The sequence below is a fragment of the Neolamprologus multifasciatus genome, chromosome 17 (assembly GCF_963576455.1).
Source record: "Neolamprologus multifasciatus chromosome 17, fNeoMul1.2, whole genome shotgun sequence".
Taxonomy (NCBI): domain Eukaryota; kingdom Metazoa; phylum Chordata; class Actinopteri; order Cichliformes; family Cichlidae; genus Neolamprologus; species Neolamprologus multifasciatus.
In genome coordinates this window covers 3,276,495-3,302,450 of record NC_140455.1, presented here as the reverse complement: position 1 = coordinate 3,302,450, position 25,956 = coordinate 3,276,495, and the positions used below count along the sequence as shown (strand labels likewise).

Genomic DNA, 25,956 nt, shown 5'->3' with positions numbered 1-25,956 from the left:
CACTGCACTTTTAATGGATGTTATCTTTTGATATTAACATGTAACAAAGTTAATGGATTAAAAAAAGGCAACAAACAGCATTATTTAGAGAGTAAAAAAGTTTATTCCAGCATTTCAGTCAGTTTTATCTCTTGAAAGCAATATTACCATTGCAAAGACATTCATCCTCACCATCATGAAAATGAAAATAAACATGTAAAATAAATTATACAGTAATTGTCTACAAATCTATACAAATGTATAGCATAAAAAAGCAATAGAATCAATGCAGTTTCATGCATTGCATTAAAAGCTACAAACACACACACACTCACACACACTCACACACACACACACACACACACACACTCACACACACACACACGCGCACACACACACACACACACACACACACACACACACACATACACGCGCACACACACACACACACACACACACACACACACACAGGGTTAATAGGTTCATCTTCCTCGTCTTTGGTCGTCATCATCATCGTCTCACTCTGAAGTTATAACTCTGTTTGTGTGGGTGAAGCCTGTGGGAGAAGAAGGAGCTCACGTTCAGTCACGCTTCAGTCAATCTAATGACTATCTCTATCATTAAAGCGACTTCTTGTCACGGTCCTGGGCCATTGTGACCCAGCCCAGAGTTTATTTTTATGTTTAAGTCCTTTAATTTTTCTAAGTTTATTTCTATCATTAGGTTGTCATTATAGTTCTTTGTTATTAGTTCCCTTTGTGTCTTCACTCCTCTGTTACGTCTCCCTTGCCCGTCATGTGTTTCATGTCTGCATGTCTTGTGTTGTCAAGTTCATGTTGTCATATATGTGTCTGATTATGTTTCCTGTTTTATTTTGAAGAGGTCTTGTGTTCCTGAGTTCATTGTGTTTAGTTTTTCTCTTCCACTGTGATGTCATTATGTTCATTTGTGTCAGCTATGTCCCCATGTGTTTCCACATCCCCTGATCACCTGTGTGCTTTTAGTTACTGGCTGTGTCCCAATTAAGAGACCGCACGCTTGAACTACGCATTTTAAGTGCGATTACGCCACCATCACGCGACGACGGCTGTCCCAATCCAAAGTGTACTTCAAGCGCATACTCCAAGTGCGCCGTCGAGTTCCCCAAATATCAAGCGTGGTCCGGTGCACGCTTCGTGGTCCCATATATCCCATAATTCATAGCGCGGCGGTGGGTGTGGATAATTTTGTCGCAAAATACGGCAGAAGGGAGCGGCCGAAAAGTGAACTGTCAGAAGTAAGTACTGAATATGACGTCACTTATTTATGTGCGAATGTTTAATAACGAAGAACATTAAAACATTGCTGTTGGCCACATGTCAGCAGAGTTATGTGACACTAGTGATGTTTGTACTTTCAGCATTAACTTGGTTTTAAAGATTCTACTTCAATATAAATATATAGTCGACCTTAATCTTACAGAGAATGTGATGATTTTATGGATAATTAAAGTCAGTCATATATCCACAAACACAACAAGCTGAAAGTCAGTGATGCTGCTCGGTTTGCCGTCCTGAATATCACAGCACAAGCAGGATTCACTGCACTGTTAATGTTAGCTATGTTATATTGCTGCCTTCTGTCACTGTTTCATCACTTTCTTCCTGTCTTGTTTCTTGGCACCACCCCAGGGGTGCTGTTTCTCATTCGCACTGACAGATCACATGACCGTGGTCCTCCATGATTTTTCTTCTTTATCTTGCAGCATCAAATTGAGGACCCCTACTATGTTGGGCTGTGTTTTAGTTTTGGGGCGTACTTAGTTTTTCACAGTAGTTGTATAGTGCTGTGGAAACTTTCTTTTTCATGGGACTGCATGTGTTAGAAAGCTTATCAGTTATTAAATCAAAGACTTGTCTTGGTCATCAGGCTGCTGAAATGAGTTTTTATATATTTTTTTAAATGATCAAGTTTAAAGAAATAATAAAATTCTGTGGGTTTTTTTTTCGTTTCAGAAGTTTAAAACTTTAGGAAACTTGGAAATAAATCATCCGATTTTATTTTTCTTCTTTTGGCTTCTGTATTGTAACCAGTAAAATAGATGAAAGTTATTTCTCAAAAACCACAAACATTGAAAAGCACAGTTTGAGACTGATACCTACATTTCTGTCTCTGCTCCTCAAATTGCCGGGCAGATGATGAATAGTGACTCCTGTCATTATCTGTAAAACAACATAAAGAACAATTCAATTTAGTTTCTTTTTTAAAATGTATTTATGGTCACAGCACAGTCGCCTCGAGGTGCTTTATATTGTAAAACCCTACATGTGTGTAATACTATTCTGTACATATTTCCAACAGTAAGATGTCAAATACTCCCTGAATATTGTGTTTATTGCTCTTCTTTACCTTCTCATAATCAGACTTTTTTGGAGGAGGCTCCGGATGTTTCTCCAGGATGTGCAGCATGGCGTCATGCAGTGTCAGGTAGAACATTGAAGACTGAACTTCATCATCAAAGAAGCTACAATCATGGAGTTTCTCCAGGATGTAAGCTGCAACAGAAGGTCCAAATATGGTCGACAAACATACAGCTGAGTATGTGACAGGTGTTTAGGTTAGTATGGTAGGCTAACATGATTACTAATACAGACAATACGTTAGTACTTACGGTCACAGGCCACGATGTAGACCTCAACCTCAACTCGGATCAGCTCTTTCAGCAGCTGCAAAGAGAAATGAATTAAACAGAGCCAGAGTGAAACATCTGCTGCTGCTGCATGGATACAAACGCACTGCTCTGAGTCCCTTCAGTCCAGAGATGTCTAAGAAGGAGACGGCGCCAAAATCCAGGACCAGGCTGTGAATCTCAACTCTGGGAACCACAATGTTGGCCGGAAGCTCGGCGTTCCAGTCGATCCGGGCAGGAAAGTCTTTGAAGTCAGTCGGTTGGTCCAGCTCTTCCATGTTGCTCTCGTCCTCTGATTCATTTATGGGTCCACACGAGGTATTCAGGAGGCCGATCTGTAACAGCAAAATGTGTTTTCTATGTCAGAGACTTACCACACGGGAACACATTCCAGGTGATGAATCCATAATGAGCCTTTCTGCTCTCGCACAAGACTCTCATGTTGTGACTGATCGAGCGAAGTTGTAGACGCGCTTTACACCAGAGACAAACTCACACATTACAAAGCCGTATAAATATTAAACACGCTGTGTCCACGGGGCTGTTTCGTTTGTTAATGCTGTTTGTCGAGTTTTCGTTAACAATTTTTGTCGTCGTTTTATCTTTCGTTCGCACTCCTACGTATAGTGTATAGTAAGAGCATGTGCTGCTGTCAGCTCCTCCTCCTATGCTCCTTCCAACCACACGAATGGTTCAGTATAATTGTTGTTGCCTTTCATGTTGTCCGTCAAAACATGGATGCAATGAGCTTACTGACTTTATATTGAACATATTTTATATCGCAGTCGAGGAACGTTTTTGCACAATATGATTTTTTCTACCTCGTATCATATTCATGCAATCGCTCATGTCTCAGATAAGTGATGCTGGACCTTGTACTGTTTGTTGTACAAATGACACTGTCATTTTTCTAAACCAATTTTATATCATACCACATGTGATGAGCTCTGAAACCTGACTGAAACTCTTCAAATAAGCCAGTCCTCTGCAGATGATCTGTTAGCTGTTTGGATGGATGTTTGATATGAAAGGAAGGTTGGAGATTGGCCTATAATTAGCTAAGACTGCTGGGTCTAGAGATGCTTTTTGAGTAAAGGTTTAACTACAGCCAGCTTGAAGGCCTGTGGTACATAGCTGATTATTAGAGATAGGTTGATCATATTTAAGATCGAAGAATTAATCAATGGCAGGACTTCTTTGAGCAGTTTTGTAGGAATGGGGTCTAAAAGACACATTGATGGTTTGGAGGAAGTAATTATTGAAGTTAACTCAGAAAGATCAATTGGAGAAAAAGAGTCTAACTTAACATCAATGGTACTAAGAGTAGCTGTAGATAATATTACATCTGTGGGATGATTATTGGTAATTTTTTCTCTAATGATTAAAATTTTATTTGTGAAGAAGTTCATGAAGTCATTACTAGTTAACGTTAAAGGGATGGTTGGCTTAACAGAGCTCTGACTGTTTGTCAGCCTGGCTACAGTGCTGAAGAGAAACCTGGGGTTGTTCTTATTTTCTTCAATCAGTGACAAATAGTAAGATGTTCTGGCTTTGCGGAGGGCTTTCTTATAAAGCAACAAACTATTTCTCCAGGCTAAATGATGATCCTCTAAATTTGTGACACGCCATTTCCTCTCCAGATTAGGAGTCATCTGCTTTAGGCTACGTGTTTGAGAATTATACCACGGAGTCAGGTACTTCTGATTGGAGACCTTAGTTTTCACTGGAGCTACAGTATCCAGAGTCGTACGTAGTGAGGAGGTGAAATTATTAACAAGATAATCGACCTCTGTTGGGGTAGCGTTCAGATAGCTGCTCTGCTCTATGTTGGTACAGGGCATTGACGATGATAACAGTGGGTGGATTATATTCTTAAACTTAGTTACAGCGCTTTCAGAAAGACATCTACTGTCTGCTCTCCACTGCTGCGTAATCAATTATTGTAAATGTAAATGTTATCAGGAAATGATCAGACAGGAGAGGGTTTTCAGGAAACACTGTTAAATGTTCAGTTTCTATGCCATATGTTAAAACAAGATCTAGAGTGTGATTAAAGTGGTGGGTGGGTTCTTTTACATTTTGAGAGAAGCCAATTGAGTCTAATAACAGATTAAATGCCATGTTGAGGCTGTCATTTTTAGCATCTACATGGATGTTAAAATCACCCACAATAATTATTTTATCTGAGCTCAGAACTAAATCAGATAAAAAGTCTGAGAAATCAGAGAGAAACTCTGTGTAAGGCCCAGGTGGACGATAGATGATAACAAGTAAGACTGGTTTCTGAGTTTTACAGCTGGGGTGGACAAGGCTAAGCATCAGGCTTTCAAATGAATTAAAAGTCTGTCTTGGTCTTTCATTAATTAATAGACTGGTGTAAAAAATTACTGCCACACCTCCCCCTCGGCCTGTGCTTCGAGATTTCTGGTAGTTACAATGACTCGGGGGTGTTGATTCATTTAAACTAACATAATCATCCTGCTGCAACCAGGTTTCTGTAAGGCAGAGTAAATCGATTTGTTGATCAATTATTAAGTCATGTACTAACAGAGACTTGGAGGAGAGAGACCTAATATTTAATAATCCACATTTCACTGTTTTACTCTTTGGTTCAGATGTGGATACTGTATTGTTCTTTCTTTGTGATTGTTTATGTTTAAGTTGTTTGTTGCTGGTTTTAGTTTGTTTTTTGTCTTTTTGGAAGCTGACACAGTCTCTATGGAGATGGGTTTTTTTTTTTTTTTTTTGGGGGGGCGGGGGTAGCAGGAGGAGAGAAGCTGCAGAGAGGCGTGTAAGACTGCAACTCTGCTTCCTGGTCCCAACTCTGGATAGTCATATTTTGGGGGGTTTAATAAATTTGTCCATATTTCTAAAAATGAGAGCTGCTCCATCCAAAGTGGGATGGATGCTGTCTCTCCTAACATAATACATCACTGCTGTTTTCTGTCCATTTCTAAACATGCAGATTTACAGTGTTTACCTAAATTGAGTTGAAAGAGATGAGTAAGAAGCAAATGTTAATATTAAAAATGAGTAAATGATGGGCCTGGGCCCCCTTTCCATGGCGGGTTGCGGAGTATGGGGGTGCCTACTGGGGTCAGCGGGGGAGCTGGCCCCAGGGAGGGGTCACTTGCCCCTCCCTTCCTTCCCTCCCCATCTCCAGCTGCCTCCCTCTTCCCGCTCCACCACAATCACCCACACATGCAGGGCCCTGGGGTGAAGGTGTGTCACCAGGGTGCAGGGGAGGCATCCCCCCCTCTGTCCCCTTCTGGCTTTATTACTCACACTCTCATAACACATACATATAGGATCTTGGGGCACGCTACACAGACTCCAAAAGACCATCAGGGTGTACACCTCACCCCTGGCGTCGTTGCCCACCTCTCAATTTTAAATACACGTAGACATTGAGGGCTAGCAGGAGGGGCTATGCGCTTACCTGCTGCTCTCTGGCAGGTAGCTCCATGCCCTCCTGGGTTTTAAATGCACCTTAGAACACACATGCATCAACACTACATATGAGCGGGCGGAGGGAGGTTTGGAGTTTTCTCACACCCCCGTTCTCTGCGACCTGCTGGAGCGGGGGGCCAGGAGGAGGAATTGGCCGTCCGACTGGGGTCTGGAGTGTGGGGCCTCCCTGCTGCTGCGGAGTCGGGGCGGTCTGCTTCTCCCCACCGCAGGAAAAGGGTAACACCACCTGGGTCTGGGTGCAGTTTCCCCCTCCAGGGGCAAGGATACCTAGACCCGGTTCGTAGAGTACGCTTGGGGAGTGTGATTGTGTGTACAGTGTCCCTCTATGTCTGTCTCCACGTTGGTTGAGTGTTGAGTAATTGCATATGAGAGCATGAGGGTGGGAATGGATGTTTGTATCTGTGTGTGTCTGTATGTCTGTGTCTATATGTCAGGTTGGGTATCAGACGCCACCTCTCTGGGGACATCTCAGGCCCTCCAAGGTTTGGAGGCCTATCTCCCCCCACCACTTCCCCTGCCAGTGGCAGATGCCCTCAGACATCGGTGCATTGGTGGTTCTTTTGTGTCCGGGGATGGGCGCCCAGGTACCCACCGGCTCACTCCTGGTGGCTGCTTATCGGGGCCTGGAGCCTGGGGCTCGCTCGGGCCACTTTGGGGGTGGGGTGCCCCCGGCCTCTTGGCCTGGGGCTCGGTCACTCTGGCGCAGCTGGCTGCCGGTAGAGCTCACGGGCTCATCACTGCAACCCCCCCTGGCTTCTGCTCCGCGGCTGCTGAGTGACCCCTCATCTGGGACTCTCCTCAGCTCTTTCTGGGACAGTGGCACGGCTGCCCCTCTGTTGGTCTTCCTTGGTCTCTTGTGTTCTGGGGCCTCTGGGATGTCTGGAGTCTTGATCTCCTCCATACCTGCTTCATGCCCTGGAGGACGGGGCAGTGGCCCCCCCACACCCTCTAGCAGATCATTACATGAAGGAACCTTTTAAAAACAACCGTGTCCATGCTCACAGGTGTACACACGGGTGCTCACACACACAAACTACACCCTTTTTGGCTCCTACTTCAAAGCACACTGTGCGCTGTCGATCTTACGTGCTGCACAATAATGTTTAATATTTAGTATTTACTGTTATATTCACATATATATACATATATATATATATCATCGTGATGTTGTTTATTGTATTGCTCTCGTTTTCTTCTGCTTGTTTTCTTTTTTCTTTCTCAACAGGTGATCCAGGTGATTGATATATGTATTTTTTTGTCTGCTTATTTAGTTGGTTTTTGTTTTTGTTGCCCTTTATCCCTGTCCCTCTTCTCCGCTGTTTTTCTTTCCCTCTTCCTTTCTCCCTTTTCTTTTCCTCATTCAAGTCTGTCCCGTATCTAGCAAGTTAAAATAAGCAAATAAATAAATAAATAAATAAAGTAAACAATAAAAGATGAATCAAATAGACCATTACGGCAAGGCTGGGATGGTCAATTTGGTAAAGTAAATCCGTTGGGCATCTTTCTTCACCTTTAGACAATAATTCTGATGGCAAAAAAAAACAAACCGGACAGGCAAAAAAAAAAAAAAGTAATTGAGGCTTCTTTGCCTTGTTAATAGGTCGACACAGGCAACATTTGTGCTGTTACTATCAAAACCAAGGTCAGCCTCGATACTCACAGATGTCCACTGCAACTTGCCCTTCTTCAGAAGTTTCCGTATCATCCTCAGTGCTTTATTTCTCTTTCTCAACACCCGTAATGGGTTAAACCCAACCTGGGAAGACATACAGTAAGTGTGTCATTTATTACAAGTAATCATAGGAGATAGTATCAGACATGAGATTGTACTCCATCTATTTTATTGTCCTGTGAAAAATATGATGCTTTTTAAAAACTAAATTATCCAAACTGATGCTTTTATTCTTTAACAGTTCCATTAAAGGCAGATGTGACTTACAGCTTCCACGAGCTTGTTCCTGAAGAACTCAATGTTGGCAAAGAAGATTGGAGATGGGATCCTGAAGATCTTCACTCCTTCTGGCTCGTATATCTGAAAAGAGTTTTAAAGTACTGCAAAATCAAAATCAACGACTAGTTTCTTTACATAAGGGTACAAATATTAAGTGGTGAAAGGGATGACTGTTGGTGCTAGATTGTGTCAGCCAATGGGATGATGTGAGCTGTTTTGCAGGGCATTCAAACCAACCCAGAGCTCTAAAAGAAGAAAGCTGCAAAATCCACCAGCATAAAGGTTTTTTTTTAATGAATATTATACATGTTCTACAAGTTACAAGTAGCACAGAAAGCTTTCTGGTCTCCACACATTTTGCATACACTGCAGACTTCTCCATCAACTCCCCACGCTGCCACCTACAGAAGTTCTCTGACGACTCTGCCATAGTCGGCCTCATCACAGGTGAGGACGACTCAGAGTACAGACACTGGACTCTGGACTTTGTTGACTGGTGTCAGCAGAACCACCTGCTGATCAACGCCGGGAAAACCAAGGAGTTGGTGGTGGACTTCCGGAGATGCAGACCCACCACACTGACACCGGTGAACATCCAGGGAGTGGACATTGAGATAGTGGACTCTTATAGGTACCTGGGTGTTCACCTGAATAATAAACTGGAGCCACAACACTGATGCTCTTTACAGGAAGGGTCAGAGCAGACTCTACCTGCTGAGGTGGCTGAGGTCATTTGGAGTCCAGGGAGCGCTTTTAAAGACCTTCTATGTGGCTGCATCTGTCATTTTTTACAGTGTGGTATGTTGGAGCAGCAGTTCATCAGCTGAGAGGAAGAGGTTGGATAAACTCATCAGGAAGGCCAGCTCTGTTCTGGGATGCACCCTGGACCCAGTGCAGGTGGTGGGAGACAGAAGGACTCTGGCCAAAATAACATCTCTGATGGACAGAGTCTCCCACCCCATGCATGTAAATGTTGCTGCAGAGCTGCTGAAATGACAGACTGCTGCATCCTCGATGGTAAATGGTAAATGGTCTGTATTTGTATAGCGCTTTACTTGGTCCTAAGGGCCCCAAAGCGCTTTACACTATACACGATCATCCACCCATTCACGCACACACTGGTGATGGCAGCTACATTGTAGCCACAGCTGGGGCGCACTGACAGAGGCGAGGCTGCCGGACACTGGCGCCACCGGGCCCTCTGACCACCACCAGTAGGCAACCGGTGAAGTGTCTTGCCCAAGGACACAACGACCGAGACTGTCCAAGCCGGGGCTCGAACCGGCAACCTTCCGATTACAAGACGAACTCCCAACTCTTGAGCCACGATCGTGAAGGAGCATTTCCGCAGGTCCTTCCTCCCTGTCAGACTGTACAATCAGAACTGCTCCCAACAAACATAGAAGTTTACATCTGTAACTTGCACTATTTTATTTTATCAACCGATTCACACTACAACCTGGTTTGCCTCTTATCTGTAGTTAATTTTATTTTATTTAATAACGGTACAGTACTCTGTTTATAGTAACCATTGTCCTTGATGTAAATATTTAGAAACTGTGTATGTTTCTGTTCTGTGTCTTGTGTACTGTTTGTTTGTATTTGTGTCTTTATTGCTGCTGTTACATCCAAATTTCTATTCTATTTCTATTCTATTCTATGTAAAAATCTCAATTTGAAAATCAGCTGGTAAACTGTCAGGTACATTTAGTATCAAAGCATCCACAAAAAGACCTTCCTTCTGCATTATTTGATTTGATATACCTTTATTAGTCCCACAAGGGGAAATTTCATAATTTGGAGGACATAAATATCCAAACTTGGAAATACTCAAGAGCAGATGAAGGGGGACTCCATGGATTTTTCGATTGGGGCGCTCTGCACTCTGTCAGGTGGGTCCCAGCATTTTTGAGTTTATTTGGTGAGGTTGCTTTCCTATGTTAAACTCATGTGTTATTTTAAAGTTAAGGGTGTAGTTGACTTATTTTGTATTACCTATGAGATGTGTTAAGTTCTAGTACGATTATTAGTTTCTCTTGGTTGAGTTTTTAGTCTGGTTTGTGTTTCTTTTATGGGTCATTACTGTCTATGTAGGTTCTCCTGGTGCTCCGTGTTGTCATGTGTACGTCCTTTCCTTGTTCCTGTTTTATTTAGTCTTGTTTTCCATGTTCAGTGTGTTTAGTTTAGTTTTCTTGTGGCGTTCAGCTGTGTTTCCAGGTGTTTCTACTTCCCTCATTACCCTTCTGTGTATTTAAGTCCTCTGTCTCTCTGTGTTCATTGCCGGGTCGTCTGTTTATCTCGTCAGGTCCATGTCTGTGTTTCATTGAGTTTAGTTTTGCTTTGCCTTGCTTTCTGTTTTGGCTATCAGCCTCAATAAAAGCCTCGCCTTTTGTTACAGCTCATTCTCTCTCCCGTGTCTGCTTTTGGGTCCACACCGCAAACACACCGGCCTGCCTGGCCGTGACACTCTGAGGGATAGGAAATGTAACTGGAGTGTCTCCTAGCAGGCTGGCTATGAGATAATAAGGCATAAGCACTTCCTGTGAACAGTTCGTTGTTTTTTAGTTGTAATTAGTAATACCGCTGCTTTTGTATTGGTCATTTTCAAGACAGTCAAGTGCTTAGTTATTACGTATCCTTTACGTTATAATTTAAGCACAACACTCATTCACAGATACAGTGTAAATGAGGGTAAAGTCTCTCTCAGCACCTTTGATCTCCACAGTTTTCTCTGACTCTTAGAGATCTTGAAATCACATGAAACTTGCTGAGTATGTACATTTTGTAGCTGAACTGATTGCTCTACGAGCATCATAGCCTCTAATAAAAGCTTTTGCACATTACAAATGTGCATTTTTCCTTTACATAAACATTCATTCAGACTAAGGAAGGACTAACTGTGTTCATCATAAAATCATGCCTGACCCTCTGTATTTTATTCTTTAATAGCCTACTTAAAAGACTTGGTCACAGGTTTTCAGCTCTAGTTTGATCATTATTGTAATTTTGTATAATTACAAAACCATACATTTTGTTGTGGCCTGTAGAACTAATCCAAATGCCTAAGCTAATATCCCGACAGCTGTGTAAATATTTGAAAGGTAAACTGAAGCCACCTGAGGGGCCACACGCTAACTTACGCTGATGTAGTCCTTTCGGTCTTTGTAGATATCGGTGCCCCTGATGTTGGCCAGCAGACTGCAGCGAGGACTGAAGCAAACAAGCAAACATGACATGCTAACATGCTCATGATGATGATGATACAACGATGAAAGGTTGAATGTAAACTACTGTATCATTTACAAGAATCAGCGTTACGTGTTTGTACTCACTGTCGTGGTCATTTATCTAACAGCTGACAGAATAAAAGCCATCATTTTGAACCTCGTGACAATAGCGTGATGAAATAACAACAGTAATCAGTTACATGATCACATTGTACACCAAATACTCACAACTGAGTCCTGAGGATGACACTGATCAGCTCCACACCGAGGCCGGCAGCCAGTCCCAGATCCAGCCCCAGCAAGAGGGCACCGATGCAGCTAGCCAGCCACACCACCTTGTTGTGGTAAGAAACATGTTGTTTACTAACAAGGAGGCCATGTGTCCTTTCTTACAAAATATAAACATGGTCTTTAAGAGTACTGAAAGTTTGTGAGGTCTTACACAGTCGGCTTTGTCCCTCCTCCACAGATATGGGATCTCTCTGAACTGCATCAGACTGCCCTTCAGGTTGACGATGATCACGGCGCCCAGCACGGACTGTTAAAGCAGAGGGCCAGAGATCGTCTTTCCCAGAGTATATACAGCATGTCAGAGGCACAGGGAGGTGTACATACCTTTGGTAGGGGCTCTAGTAGGAATCCAATAGCCAATGTGACGATCATCACTATGACAGCTGACAGTAAACCAGCTACCTGAAAACGACAGAAGAGGATTGAAAAACAAACGTGATGGAAATCAGATTCTGTGAGTTTGTGCTGATTTAAAAAGGACTTTATCAGATTAGTTGATTGATACATTTTCTCCTCTAAACACTCGAGGTCACTGTTGGCTGGCCTTTCTATTGGTCACTCGCTGTGAATTTAATGCATTTGTGTGACTGTATGTCAGAGCGACGAGCCGTAGCTGAAACTAGCAGTGTCACAGGAACTGCTGTCCATTCATTTGCAGTTAATCACAGAGTCTCTATGAACGTGTATAAACAGAAGAGAATGGATAGATTCTGTAAACTGATATCATGCAGTCATATTTAAATGTTTTCCAGGGATTCAACAAATGAATTGTAGTGAAAAAGCAGATTTCATTATAAAGATTTTCATTGTAAAGATACTTCAAACGTTTGTGTTACGAAATCCAACTTCAGTTTCAATATTATTCATCCATCCATCCATCCATCTTCATCCGCTTTATCCGAGGCCAGGTTGCGGGGGCAGCAGCCTAAGCAAAGAGGCCCAGACCTCCCTCTCCCAGCCACCTCCTCCAGCTTATCCGGGGGAACGCCAAGGCGTTCCCAGGCCAGCTGAGAGATATAATCTCTCCAGTGTGTCCTGGGTCTGCCCCGGGGCCTCCTCCCGGTGGGACATGCCTGGAACACCTCACCCAGGAGGCGCCCAGGGGGCATCCTTGTCAGATGCCCAAACCCCCTCAACTGGCTCCTTTCGATGTGGAGCAGCAGCGGCTCTACTCTGAGCCCCTCCCGGATGGCCGAACTTCTCACCCTATCTCTAAGGGAGAGGCCAGCCACCCTTCGGAGGAAGCTCATTTCCGCCGCTTGTATCCGCGATCTCGTTCTTTCGGTCACTACCCACAGCTCGTGGCCATAGGTGAGGGTAGGGACGTAGATCGACCGGTAAATTGAGAGCTTCGCTTTTACACTCAGTTCCCTCTTCACCACGACGGACCGGTGCAGCGTCTGCATTACTGCAGCTGCAGCCCCAATCCATCTGTCGATCTCCGGCTCCCTTCTCCCATCACTCGCGAACAAGACCCCGAGATACTTGAACTCCTCCACTTGGGGCAGGAACTCATCCCCGACCCGGAGTGGGCACTCCACCCTTTTCCGGCTGAGAACCATGGCCTCAGATTTTGGAGGTGCTGATCCTCATTCCCGCTGCTTCACACTCGGCTGCGAACCGCTCCAGTGCGAGCTGGAGGCCCTCACCCGATGAAGCCAACAGAACCACATCATCCGCAAAAATCAGAGATGAGATTCTGAGGCCACCAAAGCGAAAGCCCTCCGCCACTTGGCTGCACCTAGAAATCCTGTCCATAAAAATTATGAACAGAACCGGTGACCAGTGTTGGTCAAGTTACTTGAAAAAAGTAATCAGTAACTAATTACTGATTACTTCCCCCAAAAAGTAATCCCGTTACTTTACTGATTACTTATTTTCAAAAGTAATTAATTACTTAGTTACTTAGTTACTTTGTAAACACGATTTACAACCTGAATAGGTGATAAAGTGATAGATATTTCAGCCCAATTCTACTTTTTCTGCATAATCATCATACAAAATGTAATCAAATGGAAAAGTCTCTTTTTAAAACTTGTTTTATTAGTTTTAATCTTTTAACTTTATGCATCAAGCAAAAATTTAATTATCTGCAACATTCTCTGACTGGAAGAAATTTGTTTAATATTTAAACCTATTTTCTGCACATTCCAGCACATGTATATACATATATACACACATATATATATATATATGTATATATATATATATATATGTGTGTATATATATGTGTGTGTGTGTGTGTGTATATATGTATATATATATTTGTGTTTACACTCACTCTTTCAAATAGATGCAAGTAAAACACAGCAGAAAATAAATAAAGTCAAAGACTAGCGGTGCTGTTGCTCTATTTTCACCTGTAAAGCAGGAGTGGGGTAGGCGGAGGTTTACCCTGGTGCAGGTGTGCAGCGGTCAGTGGAAGGATACGGCAGTTTCTCTGTGAGTTTCCCATTACGTGGTAGCGCACTCGGTGCTTGCTTGGAAGTTTAGGGGTTTTTTTCGCTGTAAAAAGAAGTTTTCACAGCTGACACTAATGTTTTTGTCACTTTTTATGGAATCAAACTCAAAGTAAGGTCAGTACTTCCACGCTTTAAATGCTGCACGCTCATACTCTCTCCGCACTCGATATATGATCCATTGTTGATCTGCACACAGCTGTTGTCACGAACGTCACTGTCATGAGACATTCTTGCAAAAAATCACTTTAGTAACGCAGTAACGCAGCGTTCCTACGGGAAAGTAACGGTAATCTAATTACCGTTTTTGCAATAGTAATCCCTTACTTTACTCGTCACTTGAAAAAAGTAATCGGATTACAGTAATGCGTTACAAGTAACGCGTTACTGCCCATCTCTGCCGGTGACAAAGGGCAGCCCTGGCGGAGCCCATCACCCACCGGGAACGAGTCCGACTTATTGCCGGCAATGCGAACCAAGCTCTTGCAACGGTTGTATAGGGATCAAATGGCCCGTAGCAATGGGCCAGACACCCCACACTCCCGCAACACCTCCCACAGGACACCCCGAGGGACACGGTCGAATGCCTTCTCCAAGTCCACAAAACACATGTAGACTGGTTGAGCAAACTCCCATGCACCCTCAAGTATCCTCGAGAAGATGAAGACCTGGTCCAGTGTTCCACAACCAGGACGAAAACCGCATTGTTTCTCCTGTATCCGAGGTTCGACTAGCAGACGAACTCTCCTTTCCAGCACCCTGGCATAGACTTTCCCGGGGAGGCTGAGGAGTGTGATCCCCCTGTAGTTGGAACACACCCTCCGGTCCCCCTTCTTAAAGATGGGGACCACCACCCCGGTCTGCCAGTCCACGGGTACTGCCCCTGATCTCCACGCAACATTGCAGAGGCGTGTCAACCAGGACAGCCCTACAACGTCCAGAGCCTTCAGGAACTCGGGGCGGACCTCATCAACACCAGGGGCTCTGCCACCAAGAGTTGTTTAACTGCCTCAGTGACCTCACCCCCGGAAATAGGCGGGTCATTCCCCTCATCCCCAGACTCTGCTTCCTCCTCGGAAGACGCGTCAGTGGGATTAAGGAGGTCCTCGAAGTATTCCTTCCACCGCCTGACAATTTTCTCAGTCGACGTCAGCAGCGCTCCGCCAGCACTATACACAGTGCAGGTAGAGCACCGCTTTCCCCTCCTGAGACACCTGACGGTTTGCCAGAATCTCTTCGAGGCAGTCCGAAAGTCTTTTTCCATGGCCTCTCCGAACTCCTCCCACACCCGAGTTTTTGCTTCAGCCTCTGCCTGAGCCGCATTCCGCTTGGCCTGTCGATACCTGTTGGCTGCCTCCGGAGTCCCACAGGCTAACCAAGCCCGATAGGACTCCTTCTTCAGCCTGGTGGCTCCCTTCTCCTCTGGTGTCCACCATTTGGTTCGGGGATTACCACCACGGCAGGCACCAACCACCTTGCGGCCGCAGCTCAATGCAGCAGCTTCGGCAATGGAGGCGCTGAACATGGTCCATTCGGACTCAATGTCCCCCGCCTCCCTCGGAATGCTGTTGAAGCTCTGCCGGAGGTGTGCGTTGAAGATCTCGCGGACTGGGGCCTCTGCTAGTCGTTCCCAGCACACCCTCACTACGCGTTTAGGTGCACCAGGTCTGTCCAGCGTCCTCCCCCGCCACCTGATCCAACTCACCACCAGGTGGTGATCAGTTGACAGCTCAGCCCCTCTCTTTACCCGAGTGTCCAGAACATATGGTCGCAGGTCTGGTGATACGATTACAAAATCGATCACTGACCTACGGTCTAGAGCGTCCTGGTGCCACGTGCACTTATGGACACTCTTATGTTCGAACAAGGTGTTCGTTATGGCCAAACTGTGATTAGCACAGAAGTCCAATAACAAAGCACCGCTCGGGTTCAGATCAGGCAGGCCGTTCCTCCCAATCACGCCCCTCCAGGTCTTGCTGTCGTTACCCACGTGAGTATTGAAGTCTCCCAGCAGGACAACAGAGTCTCCAGGTGGAGCACCTTCCAGCACCCCCCCCCCCCCCCCCCCAGGGACTCTAAGAAGGCTGGGTACTCCGAACTGCCACTCGGCGCATAAGCGCAGATGACAGTCAGGACCCGTTCCCCGACCCTAAGGCGCAGGGAACAAACCCTCTCGTCCACCGGGAAAAACCCCAACGTACCGGCAGCAAGCCGAGGGGATATTAGAATACCCACCCCAGCCCGCCGCCTCTCACCAGGGGCAACTCCAGACTGAGACAGAGTCCAGCCCCTCTCCAGGAGACTGGTTCCAGAGCCGAAGCCATGCGTAGAGGTGAGCCTGACTATATCTAGCCGGTACCTCTCAACCTCACGCACTAACTCAGGCTCCTTCCCCACCAGAGAGGTGACATTCCATATCCCTATTGCCAGTCTTGGCAGCCGGGGGTCAGTCCGCCAGGGCCTCCGCTCCTGGCCGCCACCCGGCACACAATGCACCCGACCCCTATGGTGCCTCCTGCGGGTGGTGGGCCTGCGGGAGGATGGGCCCATGCCTCCTCTTCGGGCTGTGCCCACTGGGCCCCATGGACTAAGGCCCGGCCACCAGACGCTCGCCCTCGGGCACCCTCCCCGGGCCTGGCTCCAGGGCGGGCCCCCGGTAATCCTATCCCGGGCAGGGTAAACTGTTCCCTCGGTGTTCTTTTCATAAGGGTCTTCTGAATCGCTCTTTGTCTGGTCCCTCACCCAGGACCAATTTGCCATGGGAGACCCTACCAGGGGGCAAAAGCCCCCAGACAACATAGCCCCTGGGATCCCTGGGACACACAAACCCCTCCACCACGATAAGGTTGCAATTCACGGAGGAGTCAATATTATTCAATACAGCTTTATTTATACAGATCACAACAACAAACCTCAGGGTCTGTAAGGGAGACCCTACAATAATACAGAAAACCCTGCCTGACATGGACAGATCCGGGATCAGCTATGTTAGTTTACCTGAGTTTTCCCTCCTGTGCTCTCCTGAACTGCACTCCTAGAAAGAGCTGTACTCGCTGCAAAAGACCTGAAGGACGCTCCAAAGATGTTGCTGACTCCAAAGGCTATCAGCTCCTGTAGCCGGGTCACAGAGATAAAAAGTCACACTGACGTCCTGACACGACTTTAACCTACATGTGGCTGAGTTGTTACCCACCTGGTTTCCATCTATGGTGTAATCATGTTTTATAGAATAAACTTTGGCCACAGAGAAGGCCACAGCAAAACCCACGATGGCTATAGGAAACGCTTCCACTGCTGTTTCTTGGAAGATCTGCAGGTTTGGGGCGACTGGCGCCTCATACCTGAAACGGTACAAGTCTGTCAGATTATTGTGTCTCTAAACATGGACACGGTCAGGTGGATCAGCCACAAGTGATAAGAGAAACAATTCAGAGCCAGAACTCAGACCGTTACCTTAACATGTTGGACCCTTAGCTAAAGCGTAATATTATGTTACTGTTTCAAAATACAGCTTCATGGTTCTGGGTCACTCTGACCCAGCATTTTGACCTTCTTGTATTCTAGTAATATTTTTTATTATGTTCAGGGTCATTCATGGTCGTAGTTCTGAGTGTTCTTGTTTAGTTCTTGGACTATTCGGTTCCCCTTGTGTCTTTGTCCTCTGTGTCTCTCTCTCGTGTTCATGTCTGATTTGTCTCGGCTGTGTTCACTGTGTGTTTTCTGTTCTCTGGACATTGTGCTGTGTATTTAAGCCTCTGTCTCCCTCTTTCCCCGCCGTGTGTTCTGCCTACCAGCCTGTTTAGTTTCATTACAAGTTTAGTTATTTTTGTATTTTCTGATGTTCAGCAATAAAGCTGCCTGTTGAGTTTCTGTCTCGCCTCCATGAGTCTGCGTTTGGGTCCTCAAATCAAAAACATATTTGTCATGATCCTGGGTCTTTTGACCCAGCGTTTTAAGTTTGAGTTTATTTTGTTCATTAGGTTATCTAAGTTCATTTGTTTATTAGTTTCCCCTTATGTATCCAACCACTGTTAAGTCTCCCTTGTCCTTCATGTGCTTCATGTCTGTGTTTCTTATGTTGTCATGTTTGCGTTTCATTATGTTTCCCATTTTATTTTGAAAGAGATCCTGTGTTCCTGCATTTTGTTTTACTCTTCCCCTGTGGCGTTGTTATGTTCATATTGTGTCTACTGTGCCTTTGTGTTCCATGTTTCAGGTCCCTATGTTCTGTCTCCCCAGTCTGTTAAGTTTACATGTCTTGAGTTCCGTCAGTGTGTTTCCTGTTTTACTTTCACAGTCTGTCCTATGTTAATGTTTCTAGTTTTGCTTCCCTTGTCTCGTCCTGCCTAATTACTCCCAGCTCCAGGAGGACATGATCTATGCGGTGGAGTTTCTGTGCCAGGAATGGTTTGCGCTGCCATTTGAAGAATACCAGGAGGAGTTAGCCATCCATCTGCAGAGGATGGTTTATGGACTTTCATGGCTATTTGCCGCGCTAAACCCTCTCATCCAGGACTTCCTCGTTTCCACTGTACACGTCCGCCCGGATCTGCCCCTCCACTATGAATACTCGGAGGAGGTTCAGCCTGGTCCGCTGGAGGATTTGCGGGCTGGCACACCTCTTCCTCCTTCCCGGAGAAAACGGCGTTCACGCCGTCAGCGATCCCGAGCAGTGGAGCAGTTTTCTTCCATTGTTGGAGGGCCAGAGGAGCCCGTCCAGCCTCATGCCACGTCAGCTGCAGGGCCCGAGGATCCTGTCCAGCCTCGTGCCACGTCAGCTGGGGGTTCTAGTGAGCCCGTCTAGCCACCACCTGCTTCACCACCTGTGGCTCTCGTGCCGCCGCCTGCAGCGCCACCACCTGCAACGCTACCGCCTGCTGCTTCCGCGCCTGTTCCTGCCTCGCCGCAGCCTGAGGACGACACCTCGCCTGTTCCTGCCTCGCCTAAGCCTGAGGACGACTCCGCACCTGCTGGCCCTGCCACGCCTCAGCCAGAGGACGACGCCATACCAGCTGGAGGTTCAGCCGAGCCTGTCCAGCAACCTGCCACATCTGCTGCAGCGCCACCACCTGCGGCTTCCACGCCGTCGCCTGCAGCGCCACCACCTGGTCCACCACTTGCGGCTTCCACGCCATCGCCTGCAGCGCTACCACTATCTGGTCCTGCCACGCCTGGTCCTGCCTCGACCCAGCCAGAAGTCGTCGCCACGCCTGGTCCTGACTCACCGGCTAAGCCACGTCCACCACTCCCTACATCCACTGCCAAGCCACGTCCACGTCCAGCATGGCTGTTTCCGGGGCCTGTCAAAACAGCCTGCCCACAGAGACCCACCAAACCACCTGAGGGGTCACGTCCACATCCACTCTACCGTCGACTGCCCGCCAAGCCGCCCAAGGGTCTTCACACACGCCCACGCCGCCGCCAGCCGTCAGCCAAGCCGTCAGCCAAGCCGTCCGATGTTCTTCACACACGCCCACGCCGCCGCCGGCCGTCAGCCACGCCGCCCGATGGTCTTCACACACGCCCACGCCGCCGCCGGCCGTCAGCCACGCCACCCGATGGTCTTCGCACACGCCCACGCCGCGGCAGCTAAGCTGTCCAAGTGTGGCCAGCCATGCCTGCTTCGCCACTGCCACCTTCCACATGGTCGGCCCCCTGATCTGCTCTGTCACCACCGTTGGACTCGTGGCCGGCCCCCTGAACCTTTGAACTATGAACTGTTATGCTGTCGACCTCCAGGACGGCCCCCTGAAAGTTTTAAGAACTATCTCCTGAGCTTTAGTGCCTTTCATGGGCTTTTTGCACCCTTTTGTGGGACTTTTGCTCTGATTTTGGTCAGTGTATTTAAGCCCCATGTTTCTCTTTGTCAGCGTTGCGTCTTCCCTCATAGCTGTGTGATTTTTTTCCTGTGGCTCCTTGTGCTTTAGTTTTCCCAGTTTAGTTTTGTATTGTTTTTCGTGTCCCATTCCACGCCAGCAATAAAGCTGTGTTTTTTGAGTTTACTTTTTGTCTCTGCAAGTTTGCGTTTGGGTCCTACTCTTGCCTGCACACAGCCGTATTGTGACAATATTTAATTTTGGCCAAAGCAGAAAGAGACATAACATGTGTAAAGTTTGCATGTTGCATTTTAGAACTATAATGTTGTGGAAGTGGTTTGACCTCTCTTTGACTGCCTTTCTGATTTCACACTTTTACAGGCTCCAAAACAAAATGTTAGCTTTTAGCTACCTTATAAACTTCTTATGTACTTGTGAGTTATGCACAGTCTCAGGATATTAAAACAACAGTATAATATTACAGGGGAAGTACAGTTTGTCATTGATAACTCCTGCTGCTCTACAGCAAAGATAAAACAATCGACAGGTTTTACTGTAAGCTTGATGTATTCTTACCCTTTTGGTATATAACCAACAACATCAATGCCATATGTTGTCTTAAAGTCGAATGCATATGAAACTCCACATGCAATAACAGTCTGTGAAAGAAATGACAAATGATTATTTACAGCTATTTACTCTTTTAAATACAAAAGTCAGAGAGCATTTATTAACTGCAGGTGTGAACCTGCAGTTAATCGGTGAAATCTTTTTCTGGCCCATAAATGAACATTAATCACTTTAATGAGTGTTATTCACCTGCTGAGTACAGTCGTTAAAGTGAAGAGCCAAAACCAGTGTAATCAATATCAGTGTTGTTGTTTATGGAGCCAACAAGCCTTCAAAGAGATGCAAAAATGTCAGGAGTCGTGCAGCGTTGCTCACCATGACGACCTCTATGGGGATCGGCACAGGCAGCTTGGATTTAAAATCGCTCATTTATCTCCTTTACGATGAACACCACCACCATGATCACGATGGAGATCACCACATCACAGACATTGGTGGAGGTGATCTTGTTAAAGATGATCTCCAAGGTCTGAAGAATGAAACCAGCAGATAAACAACCTGTTGTGATGAACAGAGCAAGCTTCAAGCTGGCCTGTACTTACATATATGAGTGACAGCGGCCCGCTGATCCCTGGAACTTCCAGCCCCAACACAAACTTGAGCTGCGACACCAGAATGTGGATCGCAGCAGCTGTGGTGAAACCTGACACAAGTGTGTCGGAAAGGTACATGACAACGAAGCCCACCTGCAGGACGCCCATCGCAAGCTGCCAGAGACAGGAGTACATGTGAGTGAAATTCTTGTGTGCGAGCTTTACAAGCAACAGAGGTGTGCAAAGTACAATAACATAAGAACAAGTAAATATAAGAATGGCTAAATCTGAGAATTATATGAATAAATATATGTACAATATAAGAGTGTATGCATATTACTGAATGTGTATATGTGTGTGTATATGTGTGTGTGTACATATTTTACAAATTAAATAGAGTAAAAATAAAATAAATATATAAAATATACAGAGGTTGATATTGTGCAAAACAAGTGGCATTGGCCAATGAATGTTTACATTGTAAACTGCAGTCCTCTCAACAGTTATAAAAGTAACTGCCAGTTTTCTGTAAAACACATAATTGATGAAGTGAACCATCTACTAAACATCATACTTTACATATAACTTGTATATATTTCAGCTACTTCATATTTCCCTAAAGCACAGCTGTCAGAGCACACAACAGGAAACACCGAGGGAGCGCGAGCCTCTGCCTGCTCACTCTCTGGGTTTCCTTTCAAGAGAATAATGCTGTATTTTTCTATGTATTCATTTATAACTGTAGTTTGTAGTGCAGTGAAAAATCAGATTTTGTGTAGCATGACAGATCCTGTCTTTGATTACACCATTGTTACGCAGGAGTAACATGAATAACTTGAGTTTATTACATAACTACTTTCTAACGACTGTAACTAGGCTGCTTATTGTTCCTGCCATCACTTTCTTTAAAGACTGAACACAGCTTGAAAGAAAGGCGGACGTGAAATGTAAGAGTGAGATTCTAGGTCAAATAGATCATATATCCTCATTGCTCTGTGACTCTCGCTGCAGGTAATAACTGCTCTTGTATGGAGCTTATCTTATCCCACCTCAGTCCAAAGCTAACAAACCCAAACACAGTAAGTCCATCTATGAGTGACTGACTGGGGTTTAGGTTTGTTTCACCTATTCCAAAAAAAGAGCACAGCCTTCTTGGTGCGTCCAGCTAACCATCGCCTTAAATGCATAAATGTGAGAGTACAATCAATATTCTCATGACCTTTAAAATGTCAACCTACTTTTCAGTAGCTGTCAGTGTTTTCATGCTAACACTATTATGCTACATTTGCTGCTCAATAGTATTTTTTGATGGACAGACGGAGCGAAGTATGCTCCTTTGAAAGCCAGAGCTCACAAATGAAGTTGTGATGAACGGCTCTCAAGGAGCCTTATTAAAAAGGATGAAACACAACATCTGTTTTCTGTCAAGGACACAAAGCTTTTTGTTGTTTCCTAATCACAAACGTATGTTTGAGATCCTACAGGTTTGTGTTTGATCCTCAGAAAGCATGCTTGTTGACAAGGTGACTCAGTTGTTGACTACAGCATCTTATTGGCTGTGGCGAGCCGATTCACCTGCATGATACCGGCAAGGAAGGTGACAGAAGAGGCCACCAGCACTCTCTGCTCGTCTCTGGTCAGGCCTTCAAACCCCGTGATGTTGAACGCCGGCCCCTCGTCTGGGACCAGCCTGGTGACCACCGAGCCAATCATCAGACAGAGCACTGGAAACGGACCTTCAGGGAGACAGGAGGATGGCAGATATACTTACACTCTAACATTTAGAGAGCAGCTATATAGAAATGGACGATGGTCTTACCCACTGACATGTGTCTGGAGGTGCCAAGGAAAAAGTAGATGATAACAGGGAAGAAGGCGGAGAAGAGCCCATACCAGGGTGGCAGCGAGGCCAACAAACAGTAGGCCAGCCCTGCAAGACAGAAACACTCAAAGTAAGTCTCTGGGCTCTCAATAAGTAAGTGAAGTATAGAAAGGTTAAAGAACCCGTCCTCCTAATTTCTTTTTACATCTATACTGTTACGATGTCACCTCCACTCACCTGCTGCTGATGAGCAGCAGCCAAATAAAAGAAAGCTGGTTTCAAAGGGCTGCACCAACACGCAAATTGATCTATAAATTTAATGTTTTTCTTTTTCTGAATGTTTTAGATGATATTGTGTCTCCATTAAAATGAGTAAACGTACAAAATCATCAAAACAGCTCAGATAAGAGCGCAGAGGTTCTCACAGCTGTCTGTTATCACAGGTTATCACAGTTAGTCAGATAGAGTTGCACAGTCATTATTATTATTATTACCTCAAAGAGTTCAGAGGCTGTACCTTTCTGTTGATACTCACCTTGCAGGACAGCCACCAGTCCAGTGCTGACACCGGACACGATGTCACCCAGCAGCCATTCTTTGAATCGGTACGCTTTCATCCAGCCGATGACTGGGAGAAGAGACAGAGCTGTGCTCTCGGCTCGTTTAGCGTCGCATCTGAAACGATAATGAACCAAAACCAGAGTAACCACTTTTTACATTTATGCTTCACAAGATTATTTAAACTGATTAAAGTGTACAAACATCGATCAGTTTAAGTCCTGCGTTTGTTCTTTTCAAAAGATATGAAAAATATATTCAGCATAGCAGGAGAAACGTCTTCAAATGAGCTCCACCCTGCCCCATTACGACTTTTGAATTAGTTAATATCACATAAATACTAATAACTATATAAAGTGAATACATTATTTTTATTTAGATCTGTCTTAAGATAAATCCATCCACATATTTAGTTACACCCACATTATCCTGTAGAAAGCACAGGCCTGCCAGCGTTTCACCAAAACTACATCTCATTTTTAACGTTTTAGACATCAGTGACATCTTAATGTCAGACGAGTGCTGATCTATGTCGCGGCTGGACTGGGACAAAAACATCCACCGTGATATATTTGGTCCGACGTGATCACCCAATAAACAAATAATGTATTTCTATATAAAGGGAGAGAGAGACATACATGTATGGATGTAATTCTGTTTAAAACTCGTGCTATCAACCAGAGACTGTGAGGGCTGCTTGTTGCTGGTGCAGCAGCACCGACCGCTGACATGTCCGGTAATCTCACACATTCTGCTGCATCTATTTCTACTTACTTAGTTTTTCTCTCTTTGCTTTTCTGCTCAACTTTCTCGCCTCTCGTGTGTGCGCACAGAGGGGAGGGCCCGGCTGCAGTAAGAGGCTCGATTGGCCAATCCGGTGTCGGTGATGAAACTGGACTAACACTGCCTGTGCGTGTAGGGTCAAAATAATAAGAATCTGGATTTTTCAAAAATGTTCAGTCTTGAAACTACAGTAAAATTGATATTGTGTACCTGTGTAGTCTAATGTCACACTGAGTATCAAAGCATTAAAGCATCATTAATATAAAGATAGACAAACACAAACGTATGAAGGAGGATTAGGGCCACATTAAGAAAAAAGATTAGTGATCATTTCGAGTTTAAAGATGAAAATCTAGATAAAATGGTGAAATGTGGTGGTTTCAAGACAAACGGCCCCTCCACCCTCTGCAAAATGTGTGGATGAGAGTGAAATCGCACGTCTCTTTTAACATGAACATTGTGTGGTGATGGTGCAGGAATATGCTCGGAAGGGAAAAACACACAAACGTGGAAGAAAATGAAATAGGTGACAGTGGACCGATGATAGCGGTGGTTACACCCTCGTGCAATAAAGAAGATGCATGTTGTAACACAAGACACGATAAGAAAGCTGATCAAGTTCTTTCACAAGACATTTTGTAGATGTTAGAGGAGCTGCGAGTCTCCACATCCCCACCGTTTCCCCTCAAAATACTATTTTATAAATATACACGTTTAATCTCAAAATGTTGACTTAAATCTAATAGAGATGAAGCGCCTTGAGGCGACTGTTGTTGCTGTGCTATATAAATAAATTTGAATTGAATTGAATCTCAAAATTAAACTTAATACTTGTCTTACATAACACATAATGTTTTTCTATCAGGTAAAGTGTCTCGTCAGACCTTAATCACTATAAGCGTAACCTGTGTAAACTGAGCCAAACAAGCTTTAAGTGTTGATGGAAATAAGAGCAGCTGCTGCTGAAATCTCCACAGTTCATCAAACCTTTGCGTCGTTTGGATCGTAGGTTTGTATTCAGTGATCACAGGAACCAAACAGAAAACACAGCAAACAGTCTGACATGTTGCTTACGTGAAATATTGTTTGATGTGGTCCAGCATAGTTTTGCGGTGCCTGTAGATCTTTTCATGGTCCTGAGCGAAGGACTCCTCCGAGTACAGCGGCCTGGTCACCACGTACTGCTGAGCTGCCGGGCGCATCATCTCGCCTTTGCTGCTTCCTCTCTGTGTGGCTCTGAGGTCCATTAATCACATCAGGTTAGCAAAAGGATCCAGTCCTTCCTTTGAACATCACTTATCAAAGCACATTAACAGAAAACAACAAAGGTCCAGACCCCCAAACACAAGACAGAGCACATAAGGCCGGTCAGAGCGTGCGTTGTCCCAGAGGGTGAGATTGAAGAAACACCAGAGAAGTTTGGTTTGAGTTTTAGCAGTCCTCACTTCCCCACAGTTCCCTCTTTACTTTCCAACACGTACGTATATGCAGAGCAGCTCGTCCTACATACCTGAGAGCGTCCCGGTCTGTGTCGAAGCTTCCACCGTCTCTTCCTCCTGCTCCAGATCCTGGAAATCAACTGGGGTCTCAGACGGTCGTGCCACCAATAAATACCATCTCTGCCACTTATCACAGCTGTAATTATTAACAGCAATGACGATGATGTCATTCTTTCAAGTAGGATTACAAATGCTGGATGTCTGCCTTGACCTTTGTTCTCACTGATAACCTGCAACCTTTAGTAGACGGAGGATGTGGACAGTAAAGG

At 45.2% G+C, this 25,956-nt stretch overlaps 2 protein-coding genes across 2 annotated transcripts in view; one reads left to right on the top strand and one right to left on the bottom strand.

The window, feature by feature from the left end:
• LOC146498723 (uncharacterized) overlaps positions 1-25,956 on the top strand; it is a 319,692-nt gene that overhangs the window by 29,730 nt on the left and 264,006 nt on the right.
• LOC146498732 (chloride anion exchanger-like) lies at positions 1,115-25,956 on the bottom strand. The gene is given in 20 exon segments (XM_085138824.1): positions 1,115-2,180; positions 2,368-2,513; positions 2,630-2,684; positions 2,755-2,982; positions 7,779-7,874; positions 8,058-8,150; positions 11,210-11,279; positions 11,525-11,631; positions 11,739-11,834; positions 11,912-11,989; positions 17,044-17,157; positions 17,240-17,387; positions 20,439-20,521; positions 20,808-20,852; positions 20,854-20,961; positions 21,035-21,199; positions 22,601-22,761; positions 22,845-22,955; positions 23,383-23,522; positions 25,263-25,956. Coding segments are annotated over 20 exon segments (2,331 nt in total). The 5' UTR covers positions 25,436-25,956; the 3' UTR covers positions 1,115-2,066.